The sequence below is a fragment of the Gavia stellata genome, chromosome 22, assembly GCF_030936135.1.
Source record: "Gavia stellata isolate bGavSte3 chromosome 22, bGavSte3.hap2, whole genome shotgun sequence".
Lineage (NCBI taxonomy): Eukaryota > Metazoa > Chordata > Aves > Gaviiformes > Gaviidae > Gavia > Gavia stellata.
In genome coordinates, this window is record NC_082615.1 from 266,133 (window position 1) to 283,124 (window position 16,992).

The 16,992-nt window shown below is 39.1% G+C and overlaps 1 protein-coding gene across 1 annotated transcript; it reads left to right on the top strand.

Moving 5' to 3' along the window:
* The first annotated feature begins 2,286 nt into the window (after positions 1–2,286).
* DHRS7C (dehydrogenase/reductase 7C) lies at positions 2,287–11,927 on the top strand. The gene is made up of 7 exons (XM_009810073.2): positions 2,287–2,403; positions 2,871–3,026; positions 7,007–7,119; positions 8,531–8,741; positions 9,316–9,408; positions 10,929–11,084; positions 11,603–11,927. The coding sequence occupies exons 2-7, from the start codon at positions 2,873–2,875 to the stop codon at positions 11,809–11,811; spliced, it is 936 nt and encodes a 311-aa protein (XP_009808375.1). The 5' UTR covers positions 2,287–2,403; positions 2,871–2,872; the 3' UTR covers positions 11,812–11,927.
* The last annotated feature ends 5,065 nt before the right edge of the window (positions 11,928–16,992 follow it).

The following is a 16,992-nucleotide window of genomic DNA, read 5'->3' on the forward strand; positions in this document are numbered from 1 at the left end:
TTTTCTATAGTGGGTTAAACTCTTGTTTCCTGAAAGAAACAAACAAAACCTAACAAAACCACAAACAGAACATCGAAGAAGCCCCACCCACCCACCCAACGCTATGTCCAGCACTTCTGAATAATGTGAAAAGTAAGTAATGTAAATGTATGCAAGTGCATGTTCATGCTCTTAGACAGAGTCCTGGGTCTAGCACTTCAAGGAATCAAGGCCTAGATCTCCATCAAGTTTCAGCTTTGGACACACATTGTTTGCTCTGGTGTCACCTGGCACAGTTCCTGGAGCTCAGCTCTGGGCAAAGGCATTGGGAATATAGAGACTTTCAGAGCCGGCTGAGGGGGAGTGAGGGCCTCACTTTTATTCAAGTTGCCCTATAGATGACTTACCCTTTTTAGGGGATCTACCCTCTTAAACAATTTATAATTATTCTTGTTTCTCTGGTGTTTCCAATTGTGCTCTGTAGGTGGCAGTGCAGAACACAGTTCTCTGGTACTTCACCCGGCTGAGAGATTTGTGTGTTTGGAAAGATATGGATGTTTTGGTTATTGCAGTCACTGTATGCCTGTATTTTTCCAGATGACTCAGGCAGTCTTCCTTTACAATTGTTCGTTATTATTAATAGACATGTTTTATCATTACAATCTTACACATTGTTGATTGTCTAGTGCTTTCAATTGACTTGTTCTGATTCTTGCTTTTACATTATTTGTACCATTATTCCGATTCATTTGGGAACAAAGCAAACAAATCACTTGGAATGCCTATAAACCCTCTCTCTTTAGTGTGTGCTTTTTTTTGATGTTTCCTCTTCACAGAAAAATGTTTCCAGAACCCTGAATAAATTAAATGAACAATACATCCTGCTCCATAAAAGGAACAAACAAGCTTATTTACTGATAGGGAAATGCATATCTGTTTATTTAAAGCTGATGCTTTGAAAGTAAATGAAGATAGATGGGGCTTTAAGGGTGATGGAAAAATCAGATTTCCTCTCTGCTTCTGCAGGTGGCTTGGCATTTCTCAGCTCATGTGACAATGTTTTTACATTCTCCTGTGGAAACTGATGTAAATTTCAGCACACCACGACCATTTGCATTGGAAAACAGGTATTTATTCATATCTGTCATTCACTATGGAGTGTTTTTAGCTAGAAGTGCACACAATGTTTCAAACATTGGCACATTATACAATTCTGTGGTTTGGAAATCTTAAATCATGGGTTCTTTGTCAGGCAACTTCAACTTTCACAGGTAGGAATATGCATCTTGATTACCGATGTCATTAGCTTCTAGAACAAGTTAGGTTTACAAACCATGTCTAAAAGTCCCCTCCTACACCTTCTTGAATAACCTATCTTTTCCCACTCATTGAAAGCTAACACTTCCCTGGTACCTGCAGACCAAACCATGAAGTTATTACAACACTCCAATATCAATGATTCTCTATCATTTGTAGACCTGTCATTCTCTCACTGGACATGAAAATTAGAACATAGAATTTAGATGACCCTTTAGACTGCATGAACAGGAGTACTGAATCTGGTTGCCAAAACTTACAATTTTAAGACTGTGATACAATTTTTTGAAACAGCAAAACTGGAGTGATTTATAGTAAACCATTCTTTTCCGTAGAACCCCAAAGGGCAACCCATAACTGTGATTGTGAGGTTAAGAGATAATGTCTCTCTGCAGGAAATGTAAAAGTTAGATCACCTGCCTAAAGTTGATGTGGTCCTGAAATTGCTGGGAAAGAGGCACATCTGCCTTGCAGATACCAAGAGTGGAAAGCAGCCTCTGGCACCTGGAAGCACAGTATGCCAGCCTGGTCTGTGTTCCACCACTCAGCTGCCTACAGCAGCTCTGTGTGATGCACTGGCTCCCAAGCCAGCCTGCTCAAAGAGCTTTTCCTGACACTTGCATACATCATTCATGTTGCCGAACAGTCATTATTTCAAGTGGCAACTTCTTTATGGTTCTTTTTGCTTGTTTTTGAAGACCCATTGTTACCATGGAGTTTAAACAAATGTTTTTATGTGTAAAGTTAATTGAAGGCCAATGACAACAAATTGAGACAGTCCTATGAACAACTGCAACCAAAGGCAAGATAGAAAGATAGATGTTTCTTTGTACAGTTGAATTGATACTGTACTAAGAGCTTTTAAGTGACTGTCCAGCCTGTTGGGCTAGATAGGTCAGGCATGCGGATCACACTGTAGATGCTATATTTACTTTTCAAGTATCTCTGTCACATGGCTATACATAGCCATTCTCATTCAGGGCAAGCAGCCTCAACAAATGCAATGCTCTATGAAATTGCTAAAGGACTTTAATTAAACCTGTAATTAAAAAATTTACAAAAATACAAAAGAATGTTTTATCTGTACCTGGAGTCTTCATAGCCATAGTAAGTGATTGTATTTTATCTGTCTTTTGGAACAGAAAACAGTTCTATTAAGTGTTTTATCTGAAATTAGGATTAAGAGCTTTTTATCTGTTTTCCTATAATAGCAACATAATTAAAAGTTCAGTGTTATATTTTAGCCTATGTTTTGCCTCAAGGCAGTATTTGTACTAAAATTCTGTTATGTTTTTGCCAACATAGAGTAATTTTGAATAAAAGGAATCCAGATTTGGTTAGACCATGCAACGATGAGGAAAATAGACAAACAAACAATATTAACCTGTTTATTAAATAATAATATTAAGCCATTGATTGGAAAAACAGCTTCCCACTATTTCAAGCCTTTGGCATGCTGATTACTGGATTTTCTATATATGAAAATGTTGGGGGTTTACATAAGAATAATTTGAAAAATAATGAATGCATATTGTGATTACTGTTACTCTCATATGGTTTTTTGTTTCCCGCAGAGATGGGTATTCTTGCTGTACTTGCTCTGCCATTGCTTCTCTTAGGGATCAGTGGAATTATTTATATTTACCAGTCAGTCAGGTGGCTATTGTCCAAGTCAGCTGTGCAAAACAAGGTGGTGGTGATCACGGATGCCATCTCTGGACTGGGCAAGGGTGAGTTGTCTCATTTCTTCTCAATGTCAGAGAACAGAAACAGCCAGAGAACCACCCGCTAGGTAATAAAATGTGCATACATTACCTTGTATGTATTCGTAACTGCCTGGATGAAGCAGAAGTTAAGAAATATATTTTTAATCAAATCCTATGATTTTTAAATGTACATTTTTACTTTCAGCCACAGGAACTGCTGGTAAACTTTTAGGAACTGCAGAGCTTTGTATTTATTTATTTCAATAGAACAAGAGGTTTTGTAAGCACATTAAGAGTGCTATTTTTAGCATGTTGCTACTATGAGATTTTATTACATAGGCTGTCACTGCAGGGTAGCAGCAAAAGGTATAAACAGGTGTCGTCTTACGCTTTACATGTTCCTTTTCAGCCCTTCAACATTTCCTGCTCCCTGTAAATAACACCCCTCTGTCCCAGTTCTTATCTCTGCCCCCTCTATCACCCATGTTACTCCCCTTCCCTTGACATCCTCCAGCACCTCCAGCTGGGCTGCCTGGATGTGTGTAATGGTGAGTTCAGTGGACGGAAGGAAAGGGTATGTGAGAATTTATCTATTTATATAATCTGATTGCCTGGGTGGCCAGCCACTTAGCATATACTTCTTCTTGGCTCATATTTCCTGCCTACATGGTGCTGCCAGATTAAAGGTACTGGGTCATATATTGCTTAAGTACAGTCCTGCTCTAGGCACCGCTTGAGCGGCAGTAGATGCAAGTGCCTGATAAGGCAAACATAGCTTGAGGCTACATTTTGGCATTTTCAATGAAGACTTGCTGTATATTGGAAACCTTGCACTCTCAAGCAGAAAATAGATGGGGAAAGAGAATTGTCTTGCAGAATTATTCCTTAGCAGAACAGAGCAGAGACCTGCAATAGTGACACACACTACACTGGCAAGGAGTGCTCTTTATCAGAGCTTGTTAGGACAAAGTATGGAATAATTCTGACCCCCACATCCCACCTGATCTTTCCCTTTCCCTGACACACTTCAGTTTCAGTTGAAGATAATATTAGCATGCGTTTTCTCCAGTTGGTTATATTTCAATATTTTTGTTTGGAGAGGCATGATTTAGAGTTCTCCAGCTGAGATTCGGTGTCTCATAGAATCAAAGAATGCTTGGAGGTTTCTAGACAAAAGTCCTGCTTGGAGCAGGAGCATCACCAGTGCTAGATCTGGTGGGGTGTGGCTTCAAGCCCAAGGATAAAGAACATTTATTGAACATTTCTCCAGGTATCTTGCTCCAGCATTGCATGACCCCTGGGGAAGATTTTCCGAAGTTCAATTTCCTCATTAAGCTTTCTTCATTTTTTTTTTTTTTTGTGACTAGCTGCTGCCTGTCTCTTGAGGCTACAAAGGCAATCACCTCCCCCCTCCCAGCACCCTTTTTCACATAGATGAAAAAGGAGGCAACTCAAAGCAATTTTATTTTATTATCCTAAACATATCTACTGCCAGTATCCCCAAGGGTGATACTGAGATGTTATTTTCAGACTTGAATGATTCCAAATCATGCAGAATTAACTGTGCACTCCACTCATACATATGTGATGGCCATTCATCTAGAGCTTTAAAATACCAGCTGTCTGGCCAGCTGCTGCATATTTAAGCTCTTAAGCAACAACGAGATTCTTTTTCCCACATGCCAGAATTTCTGGACTAAAGAAGACATTCATCAAAGTTAAAAAAGAAACAAGAACTATGATGATTGAAGATGTTTGCAATAGTTGGTGGTTGTTATTTAAACCTGATTCCTGTTTCTTCTCAGTATTATAACTCAGAAAAGTCCAAGATAGTTCTAGAAGACAATGTCATTGGTTTCCCTTTTTCTCTTTTATTGCTGTTCACACAGTAGTCACATTTTATTCACAAGGTTGCCCTAGCTGTTACATTTATAAGAACAATACTGGTGTAGTTGTCCTAGTACTGGCAAATAATCTTTTGGGCTTTAAATCAGAAATCTTTCTATGCTAGAAAAAGAAAATGAAAGACATTCATAAAATTACTGTTGTAAATAATGAAAAAGATTACATAAATAAAAGTCTCCAGCTGCACAGGTTTACAAAAACAGAAGACTGGATCCAGAAGTGCTTCCATACAGATATTAAGAGTCTAATATGGGCATTCAAGAAATCTAAGAAGATGGACATATTAATATAACTGGGTTTGCCTGTGGGTATTGAAATCTGAAGAAAATGCTTTTTGGAGGACAGACAGCTATAGGACTAGGGTTCTACTGTTGCCCATTTAACAAAGGCCATAGGAGCTAAACCAAATCAAACAGGCTGGAAAGGCCTAAGAGTAATTGTAAGACTATGTTCCTGTTCTTTCCATGATGAATATGTAACTGTCATACAGATTTGGTTTAGGGACCAACTATGAGGGCTCCAAGGCCAAGAGTTTTTTGGAAGACCTAATCAGGAAAAAAAAACATGAGAGGAAAAATAATTCTTGATTTCCAATCCTACCAGCACTGTCAACTAATTATTTGGCTGCACCCAAACCATAGCTCTGGTTTGGGGCTCAGTGGGCACATCATCAGTCGCATCCTCAGGCCTATCTGCAAGACGTTATCTATTCCAAGAAAGAAAAGGCAGCCAATTGTTTACTTTTCCTGGTCAGGAGGACAACCTTGATAGATTCCTGGACTGAGAGCCACAGTTTCAGTTCAGCTGAGCTAGAATAGAACATGCATCCTGTAGCAGCCTAACACAGCCAGAGGGATATAACTGAAAATGAATACCTGAAAGATGCCCATGAAATAGCTATGCTCCATGTTTTTAAACACCTTTCTTTGGTCAAACTGACAGGACAGTGAGGAATATGTTCTCCCTTAACACCATCTAGAGAAGAAAATAAGCCAGACACACTCTGTCAAGATGCTTCACCCTGGTATTTCATAATCTGGATTGAGCTGATCATATACTCCCATGAAGACCTAAACTAATGAGTTGGCTGCAGTCTTGTAGCCAGTGCTGAGGTGGGATGATGGGTAACACTGACGGTCAGTTCCTCTTGTTATATGAATCCCCACTTTCAGAAAAGTACAATCATAGTTCACTTGCATAAGAAAGGGAGAAGAATCCTCCCCAGAGACCTAGCTTAAACTGGGGTAAACCCCTAGCTCAGAATATCCCTGAATATATGGAGAAAAAGCAGTGCCAGCCCAGCATACCCAGAAACTTCCCATTGGCCTTCTCAGGAAGGCTTCAGGGAATGTAGCTGAACCAGAGGTAGCTCCAGCTGGTCCCTGATGCCTTTGCTGACTACTAGGAAGGCCTAATACTCAGGAGATAAAGGTCTTGGGATGGATTACATATGGAGAGAAGGGTCTGTAGAAGAAAAGCCTCTCTCATTGGTGCTCCATCTTTGGCACAGTGGATGGTAAGTTTCTCTGTATTGCTCTTTCTCAAAGCTGTAGGTGAATTTCATGTTGCCAAGAGTTTCATGAAAGTAGATAGTTTTACTATTTATTGTGGTTGGTTGTTTTCTTCTTTATACTGCAGTATACATGAAGGTTTACAAAAGATGCGGTTTGTATTGTAACAACCTTAAGCATGTATTTTTGTATATATTTTTCTTGATAGCAGCTGTGTCTGTAGGTGGAGAGAGTTAAGGAAGAAAGATAATCAGAATAATTTTTCTAACTCAAACCCATCATCCATTAACTGGCATATTGTTCTTTTCTTAATTAATTTTTTATTAAATCCCATGACTAAAGAGTACCGTTGTGCTGTACCATTAATTGTGCATTATACCATTACATTAAATTTTAATTTATTACTCATATATATATTATTGCCATTTAGTGCTTTTTTTTCTCATATATATTTATTCTTTCAAAATTAATGCATTTTAAAGAATAGATTCAACATCGTTAGCAAAACCAGCATCCCATTTCAAACAAAATAAACAAAATCAAATTGTTGTTATTGTTACTATTTCTTTGAATGTATTTCTCTCCTAGAATGTTCTCGGGTGTTTCACACAGGAGGAGCAAGGCTTGTGTTGTGTGGCAGGACATGGGAAAAGTTAGAAGCTTTGTATGACGCTTTAATTAGTGTGGCAGACCCCAGTATGGTAGGTATTTCCTCACTCTGCTTTGAAAAGTCACAACTTGAGGTAAACACCTTGTTCAGGTACACAAAGTGCTTTTAAGTTCAGTAAAACAAGGTACATGAAACATGATTCACTGTTAACGGTGATTTTGGTCACCCAGATAACACACCCAACACAGTCCAGAGAGAGAGAGAGAATCACCTCTGAAGGTCTTCAGAGCATGATGCCAAAAGTGTAAGTCAGAAATCCTGCTCTCTTGAGCTATTCCAAGGTAATTACTGTAAAGCAACTGGGTGGTCCTGCATTTTGAACAAGCCACCAAACTAGAAATGCTAGGCAGAGGAATTTGCCTATTAATTTGGATGAAAGGGATCCAAAGTGCTTCATTTAACCACAGGAACTATCATCCATTTTTCACATAATGAGTGCTCAAGGAGTGGAAGATGTGTCTAAAGATTGAATTAATTTTGAGTTTCTCCACTACTTTGGGAGGCATCCCAGCTGGAAGGGCATGGGAGCATATGAAGAAGCGTGCCCTTTCGTCATTACCACTGGGTCACCAGGTAAGTAGACATGCAAGGCTGCCCCTGCTGCTAGTTCTTTGGAAGGCGTTTCTTTGATGCTCACGGGAAGGCTTTCCTTCTGTGATCAACAGAGAGCTGACTCATTTCAGGACACAGGTGTTCCTGAAGGCTTCACACAAATTCTACAGCCATTGCTCACCAGACCAACAAATATTTGCATTTGACCCTTTTTTTGCAGGGAGCTTCATTCATCTGCATAAATAACCATAAAAGCAGTGTGTTCATGTTAGTCTGCACAGACTGAACTAGGAAAAAAATATTAAGTATGACTAAGGGATCTGCACTACATCATTGTAGTAATATAGTAAGAGAAGGTACTCAGAGTTCATTCCTCTGTCCCATAGCTGATAAAATCTACATCTTTCCAGAAACTGTGCAAATGTAAACTCTATTTGGATAACCTATAGCTGAACAAACCAGTCCTACCTTCCAACTGCCTCCCATATATATGTAAATTATCTACCAAAGCACTATATCCTTTACTCTGAGGTCAGCAGCGTCCTCCAGAGGGCTGCTTACAGAAAGACCATAACTTGGAATAGTAGGAGTTACCCCCTGTGTCTATTTTCTGTCTCCACTGATTACAAGAGAGACAAAACTCAAGAGGGTAGAGCTAGTCCAGCTTACCCTTCCCATGGTCTTATGCTTCATCTGAATTTCAGAGTCTATGAATACCCATTGCTGAACTACCTTCTTTCTAGAGTGGGTTAAAAGAACAAATCAAAGGGTTTGTGAGAATGGTAAAAACACTTTCTTCAGATATCAAGGTAAATTAATTTACAAGACAAGTAAATAGAAATATATTTTTATATAACAGGTATCCTTGAAATAAGTCTTTTCTTTATTAGACATATGCACCAAAGCTCATACTTCTGGATATCTCCAACATAAACTGCATTCAAGATGTAGCTAAGGAAATCCTGAATTGCTATGGCTGTGTCGATATACTGATCAACAATGCAAGTATGAAGGTGAAAGGAGCAGTGCAGAGCATTTCATTGGAACTTGATAAAAAGATAATGGATGCCAACTATTTTGGACCTGTAACATTAACCAAAGGTATTTTGATTTTTATTTTCTGTTTTGCTGTTGCTGCTTAAAGCTCGAGATCCAAGTCATTGTTATTGCACTGTTTCATTTGCATTTATTTTTGCCTTCTTCATTATAATCAAAAACAATTCTGTGAAAATCAATGGACTGAAATTGAGGTGAAGTAGATCAAAACCAGAGTGCCTGGGTTTGGAAATAGATTAGTTAAGAAGTAGATAAGTAGGTGTTTGAAAGACAGACATTTTTTAAAATGTCTGCTTACTGTATTTTGCATATGGTGACTCCTTTATTTACGTGCTTGCTGCCTTTGTTACAAAGACAATTGTTTTGAAAACCTTTGTAAGGATACAGACAGACTGACAATTAAACGTGATAATACTGCACCCAAATCTGCATGTAGAATTCAAGTGAAGTCTAGAAGATACTCAATTTCCAGCTAGTGGATTTTGTGATACTTTTGATTGCAATATTGAGACAACCTTCATTGAAGTTGTGCTGTCTACACTTCTGTCACTTCTTTTCACTAAATACATTGAGCTCTTTTACTTATGTGGCTCTTTCTTTTATTTCTTCTTTTTTTCAGCTATTCTTCCCAACATGATCTCAAGAAGAACTGGCCAAATTGTTCTAATTAATAGTATCCAAGGAAAAATAGGAATCCCATTTCGTGCAGCTTGTAAGTTATACATAGCAAAAATGTACTTCCTAATGCATAAATTGTGAGTATTCCATGGCACTGATAATAGGTTATTAAAAATGCTAATTTGCATCCTAATTCAGTAACCTATTAATACAGTATTTGGCTGAAAAATTTTCAAAGAAGTGGAACTCAAGAAGAAATTGTTAAAATACTCTCTTTGAAGTATAACTACTGTCTAAGGTACTTGAGGACAAGAGGATGTCAAACGTGACAGCAAGTTTTTTTTATGATCTTAGGAGACATTCAGGAAACAGCAAACTTGTAGGTCTAACATAAGTCTACTCTGCATATTAGCAGTGATGAAAAATGAAGTAGTGTATAAATATAACATAGTGGTAGATACTAGTTACTGCTTTGAAAAGGAAGACTCATGCACTTAATGGATTTATGTGCGAGAGTTTAAAAGGAGGTGTAGTAATTGTATCCACTTGGCTTTCCAGAAAATTTTCAAGAAGGTCTTTCATCCGAAGCTCCTAAAGAAACTAAGCTCTCCTGAATTATGATGAAAGGTCTTTGATTTAATAAAATGCAAAGTTAGTGGACAGAAAATATAGGATAGATGTAAACAGACATATTTCACTGTGACAGGAGGTCAGAGTGAATGATGGGCTCTGAATTATAAGGTCTGCAAGACCTCAGGATTGTGACTTATAGTTCCATGAAAGCAAAATACAGTGACAGAAACTGTAAGGAAAGCAGCAGAGAAAAAAAATTAAATGCTGTCTTCATGACTTTGTATAAATCTATGCAGTGCCCACATCTTGAACGTTGTGTGCAATTCTGGTCCCCCATCTCAAAAGAAGTATGAGAACTACAAAAAGGCTCAGAAAAGAAACGACACATTGATGGGACATCTGGAATGGTTTCCATCTAGGAAACAGCCAATTGTGTCAAGATACATTGTGTGTGTATAAAATCATGAGTAGCAGAAGAGCTAACAGAGATAGTTTTTACAATATCTCTACCCATATATATGTTGCATGAAATGAAGATGAGAGAAGAAAGAATTTCAAAGCAAAAGAATGGAGAAGCTTCTTCCCATTCCTGGAGCCCACCTGCCATTTTTTAATTATATTATGCACACGTTGATTTTCACTGCAAACCAAGTCAAATACAAGGTGCACTTAATACATAGGTCAAGGTTCACATACTATTACCCTTCTTTAATAGCATTCTCAATAAAAAGGCACTAAGAATAGTTAAAAAATTTTTAGCATTCAGTTACTTTAAAATTAACTTTAATATCAAAAGCATCTTGGATTGCTGCTGCAGGGCAAAGGCCTAATTAGTTTACAAAATATTAGTACTTCTGTTTTAAATATGCCATATAATAATTTCACTAAGTGAAATAATTCACTGTTCTTTTGCCTTTCAGCTAATTATTCCATGCACAATTTGCCAAACATTCATGTTTTTTGGAGCTCTATCATACATCTATATCCATGCATTCATATATCCAAACATCCATATGTGGGGTTGTTTTTTTTTTCTTTTAGATGCTGCTTCTAAGCACGCTGCTGTGGGCTTTTTTGATTGTCTTAGAGCTGAAATGGAAGAATTCGATATTTCTGTCAGTACTGTGAATCCAACCTTCATCTGTTCATACCATCGCCAACCAGCACCTGGCAACTGGGAGGCATCTATCTGGAAATGTAAGGTTTGATGCATCAGGAGAGACGGTACATGAGGCCCATATAGAAGTATGGAGGCTTTTCCCAGGGACAAGAAAGGAGCATAGGGAAAAAAACGGAAATTACAGAAAGTATGAACAGGTTAGGGGAGCAAACTAAAAGAGAGATTGGAGATATCAGATGAGCCTGGTGAAAAGAGAAGGAACATGGAAAGAGACAACATTATGTGAGAAAATAAATACACCAGGGCATGAGGAATGGAGGTAAAGCAGAGCATGAAAGGTCCCAAGGGACAATTCCACTGCACTCAGGTTCCTCCTTCTCTTAGGGACTGTGAGGATTTTACTTCAAAATTGTAAAAAGATCTTAGGGACATATTGGTGAGGGGAAGGGAAGTGGTAAGGGATTGAAAGTGTGTAGGAATTTAACTAATTTGACTGATGCATTAGCTGTGTATCTTTTCACCACCATTTCCTCAGATGTGTCTGTCTACCTGTCTGTCTGTCTGTCTGTAGCTCTCACTCCTCTCTGATTTGTAGTCTTTTTCAGAAAGGTGGCATATGGTGTGCACCCAGTGGAGGTGGCAGAGGAAGTCTTGCGCACAGTGAGCAGTAAGAAGCAGGAGGTACTTATGGCCAACCCTATCCCCAGAGCAGCAGTTTACATTCGCACCTTCTTCCCTGAGCTGTTTTTTGCTATTGTTGCCTCAGAGATTAGGGAAAAGCTGAAGACAGAAGAGGAAAATTGATTTTGTTCAGTTCTTTTCCCTGCTTTTGTCCTGAAGAAAAGTTTATATTTCAAATGTCAATGATTTCTGCTTCTCACTATGAGTAGAATAAAGCAGGAGGCTTTATTAAACATGAACCAGTCAACGTCTCACTTAGTGATTCACTACCATCGACACACATTCGTCTGTGGGACTTCTACTCTTCTGGATTTAGTGAATATGACAAGATGTCATTGTTTGCATTAGAACAGTATGGGAAAAACACTACTAGGAACTCTATCACTGTTATAAGAGTGATTCCCAATCTAAATAGCTAGATCAAAGTTTTCAGCAACTTATCAGAATAGTCTGTCAGTGCTAGGACTGATAGGAACTTACAGGAACAAAGGGATAGAGAAGTAGAGAGGTATGGGAGACAGATGAGTAAAAATCAGTGGAAAATGGGGTTAGAGCCTGGATCAGTGTTCCTCATATATGTTTTTTGGAACTACTTGCAGGATATGCAAATGGTGAGCCCAAATAAGGGCTCATCTAGTTCAATATCTCATCCATGACAGGACCCTGGAGTACATGCTTAAAAGATAGATTATAAGAATGGGACAAAAATATGGGAGACTCTCCCTGTATTATACTCTTCCAGGTTCTGTGTCAATCTGCTACACAGTTTGAAACAGAATCTGTCTCTGCATCTCGTTAAACTATCAATTTTTCACACAAATTTTTCAAATTCCTATTTGAAACATTCCATCCCTGAGAAAAGGAACTAATAATATATTAGAAAATACTTCCTTTTGTTTACTTTAAGCCTGGTGTCAGATTATATTCTCTGATATCTCCTATTTCTTTTACTGTGAGAGACAAAAAATAACAGTACCCAATTCATTCACTCCCAGTCATCCATGCGCATCATGCTTTCCAGGCAGTTACCTGTTTTCCGAGTTGGAGAGCCCTGGTATCTATTCACTCTGTCTTTGTGAGAAGTCCAGATTATTTTTCTTGTTCTTCTTTATACCTTTTCTTGGTTTACCTTATGTTTTGTTTTCTTTTTTTTTTAAGATGGACAGGCCACAGCTGCACACAGCATTCAAGATAGATAAACAATCTGGATTCACAGACAGACATACAGATGCTTCCTGGGTTTTTCACTTCTTTTCTTCTTTTGCATGTCTTATGCAAATTCCTGGTTTCGAGATAGTTTTCTGACTGCTACTGAGCATTGAGTTCCCTTCTCCACTCTGCTATGTGTGGTAATTAATCATCATGTCAAACGTAAGCATGGCCATTTCTCATGTCAATTGAGTAAATTGAGTAAATTCCATGTATTCCCAAAGTTCTCTCACTCCTAGTCATTCTAGGCTTCTCTTCCCTATCACATTTTCCCAGTTCATGCTGATGACTTGCCCCCTTTTTGTCTCATCCTGTGAGATGAACCAGAATATAAATAAAGCTCATCCAAGTGTATCCTGAACTTAAGTTTTACATCCAAGAGCTTAAATTCTGTCTCCCAAACCCTCCCATGGCCTTTCTTGTGTCATCAGTACTCACAGAGATCATGACCACCTGCTTTTTTGGAGATACTGTCAAAATGCCTTGTTTGCAGAATACCTACAAAGGAAATACCTGCTCAGAAAGCATGCAGCCAAACTGCACTTGCTGCTACAAGTCCTGTTGCTCATATAACTTTCAACACCAGTTGCACTTATCTACCTTTGTCTATCAGTAAGAATCCCCAAACACGGAAAAGAATTCTCAATGCAAGGAAATACATGGTTATCATCTTGCAGGGACATTAACCTTTTCTTGTATCTCTAATTCAATTGCTCTGGCTTCAAGAAACATGAATGCATCTACCTCACTCAGGGAAGTAGTTCACAACTAGTGAGAAGTAGCAGGTTCCTGCAGTACCTGCTGGAGCTCCATCTATTTTCTGGTGTAGCACTGGGCTTTTATTGTTGTTTGAATGACTATACCTTATCTGTGAAGTCAAACATCTACTTAGTCCAAAATTTTCTTGCTCCTCACCAGAACTCTACTCCCTCAAACAAATGGGCTTTTGCTGTGGTCTCAGTTATACTTGTGTCTGTACTGCAGCAACAGCCAAGCCCTTCACAGCTCCGCAAAAAGAAGATATGGAATAACTGGGTAATTTAATCAGAAAAGGATCAGAGAATCATAAGACATCACAGCTAAACATGAATCAGCATCGTCTTGCTTTGTTGTAAAAGCAAGTGGATTGCATGTTAAAATAAGCTGAATAATCCTTCTGCTCCATTTTGCACTTTCTAGGTATCAGCAGAAATTCTTCATTGATTTTGAGTATTTCAGTTTAAAAATGTGGAACAGTTTAAGAAACCACAGTGAAAAGCAGTGAGAGTGACAAAGGTAAAATAACACCTGTGATCTATCAAGAAATTTTTAAAGAACAGATGTATTTTAATCTAGAAAGTAAGAACGTTATATCTAAACAATTTTCAAGTACCTAAAATGTACTGCCAAGAGGATGGAACTAAACTGTTCTCCATTTCTGCTATAGTAGGACAATGTGCTAAAATTACTGCAAAGGAGATTAACAGGGAACAAATTTTCTGCTAAGAACAGCTAAGCACGAAGGATAAATTGCCACAGAAATTTTAGAATGCCTGTCTTTGGAAGCTTTAAAGAAAAGATTAATGAAACATCTGTAAAAAAGCAATGTAGCTTTAGTTTATCCAGCCTAGAGGAAAAGAAGGATTAGGTGATCTTTTAAATGGGTCACACTTTTCTATAATTCTGTGGATTTTTCTCATATTGAGACCAAGGCTTCCCCACTGGTATTTCTGAAGTAATATTTTTTTCTCTGAGGAAATCTATTATTTAATCTGAAGTTTTCTATTTCATTTGTCCATGTCTGTCTCACTGTCTAAATACCCGTGGATATATGTTGCTTATAAAAATATTATGATAATAAAAAGAAATATTATGATTTTATTAACAGATATTTTCTGTGAGCCTCACTCAGCCATATTTAGATCTGTGTCGATTCCTTAATAATACTAACTTTCATAAGTGAGGACAAAACTAGGTCTGCAGACTTAGTTGTAGAAGTCGTAGGAGAAAGATATTCAACTACAGCTCTTGTAATTCTTTTTAAGCTTCTCACATGCCTAAAGGACACATAATTTTCTTTTAATGTGAACTGCAGTTTCACTGTTTTATATTTACATTTCTTGTGCTGAAATCAACTATTTCTCAGTGTTGGCCAAGAAAATTGACATTGTTGGACACAAGGGCCCTTGAAGGTAGAATTTAAAAGAATGCTAAAACTGGAAAGTCTTAAAACTGAGGAGACACTTGTCTAATTTTAGACATCTGTCCTAGATATAGCCTACCCAGAGCTAACCTCCCAGATCCCCTTCTTAAGCAGTGGAAAGAAACAGGTGCCTGTAACCTGTGATTTATCTGACAGCATGTTTCACTGCTTGACAGTCCTCATGATGAGAAAGTTTCTCTTTACATCCAGTCCTAGCCTCTCTTATCTGAACCTATGCACAGTGTCTCTGATTCTCCTACTATGCACCAGCGTGAAAAGCCTGGCTCCATGTAATAAATAACCTTCTTGTAGAAACTGGAAGACTGCTAGACATTGTAGATATTGGAGGGCTTCAGGTCCCTCTGAAGTCTACTCTGCAGGCAGAAAAAGCCTCAGTGTCCTCTCATATCCCATGTGTTCCAGCCCTCTCATCATCTTGGTGGCCATCTGCTGAACTTAATCCACTTTGTTCCTGTGTTTCCTGTGTTGTGGAGCCCAAAACTGGATACAGTACTCTAGATGTGATCTAATGTATGGTAAGTGGCGAGGAATAATCACTTCCCTGGATCTACTGGGTATGATCCTGTTAATACAGTACAAGATGCTGTTGGGTTGCTTTCTGCCAGCCACATTGTCAGCTTGCTATGGTCTCAGTTCAACAGGATCCCCAAGTCCTTCTCCATGGAGTTAATCTTCAGCAGTCACAGCAGCCCAATTGTGCAACCACATCTCTTATTCCAATACATTGCAGCTCTTCGACTGCATGTGGAGATCTAGTTCCCCCCTCTTGTTTCCCAGATGGTTTGCATTTGAGGTGGGCTTTTCTTTACCTTGTTCTATCATTCCTGAGGTCTCATTTTTTCCTTTTGCTTTCCATCACTGTTGACTTCTACCTCATGTCAAAATCTCCCTCCTCCATGATTCCTAGTTTAAAGTATTTCTTAACAGGTTGGCCAGACTGATCACAAAGATGCTTTTGTCCAGCTTTACCAAGTGGACCCTGTTTCTCCCCAGCAGTTCCTCATCCTCTGAGAAAGACCTACAGTTGTCAAAGCCAAAACCCTGTCTCCAGGACCAGCTGTGCACAATCAACTGTGAACCCACAGGATCCATGCTCTACTCCCAAGCCTTGTCCATGCAGGATAAATGAGAACGCCATCTGGGCCCTCATGTCCTACACCTTCACCCTCCCAGAGTCATATAGTCACTCTTGACATGCTGAAAGTCTCCCCGATAGTATCATTGGTGTCCACATGGATAATCAGCATGGAATCATAGTCTGAGGGCTGGACCCACTTCAGCAGTCTCCCTGAAACACCTCAGATCTAAGCCCCCAACGAACAGCAAACATCCCTGGATAGCAAGTCAGGTCTCTAGATAGTGGCCTCCAACCCCTGAAGGACATAGATAGTCTCCCACTACTGTCACTTGTCATACTCCCCTGGTTCTGCTGCATGTTTCAGGCTCAGCTGGCTCTAAATGCTCCCCAGACAGAGCTTGCAGCCTCTTGCCTGCTGCCAGGGACCAAAACTATTCTGCAGTTGCAGATCTGCCAGTGGAGAAAGAGTCATCCTCCTCTTGCCAGAAGCCACAGCATCCAGTGTTCCTGGTCCTGGGAGTCTCCAGTGAGCACGGACTCTGGCTGCTTTTCCTTCTGTGCATTATAGGGGTTCAGGCTCTCATCTTTGCAGCATCTCTATGAAGATCTTGTCAATCTCTTTTTTATCATCCCTTGTGCTATGCAGCCTTCTCACCTTCTCCCACAGCTCCTTAACTTCACTAGAGCTTCTCAGTCACAGCACACCTTCTACAGGTAAGGATGCTGCCTTCACCTGCTCCAGCTTCAGCAAGTGGTCCCAGGCGCTCCCTGCAGCCCCAGACCCAGAGTCTGTGGCATCCTTCCTCAGGAGCCC

Coding starts and splice junctions, on each gene's coding strand:
- DHRS7C (XM_009810073.2), top strand. CDS start 2,873: ATGGGTATTCTTGCTGTACTTGCTCTGCCATTGCTTCTCTTAGGGATC. Junction 3,027..7,006: donor CATCTCTGGACTGGGCAAGG/GTGAGTTGTCTC, acceptor TTTCTCTCCTAG/AATGTTCTCGGGTGTTTCAC. Junction 8,742..9,315: donor ACCTGTAACATTAACCAAAG/GTATTTTGATTT, acceptor TCTTTTTTTCAG/CTATTCTTCCCAACATGATC.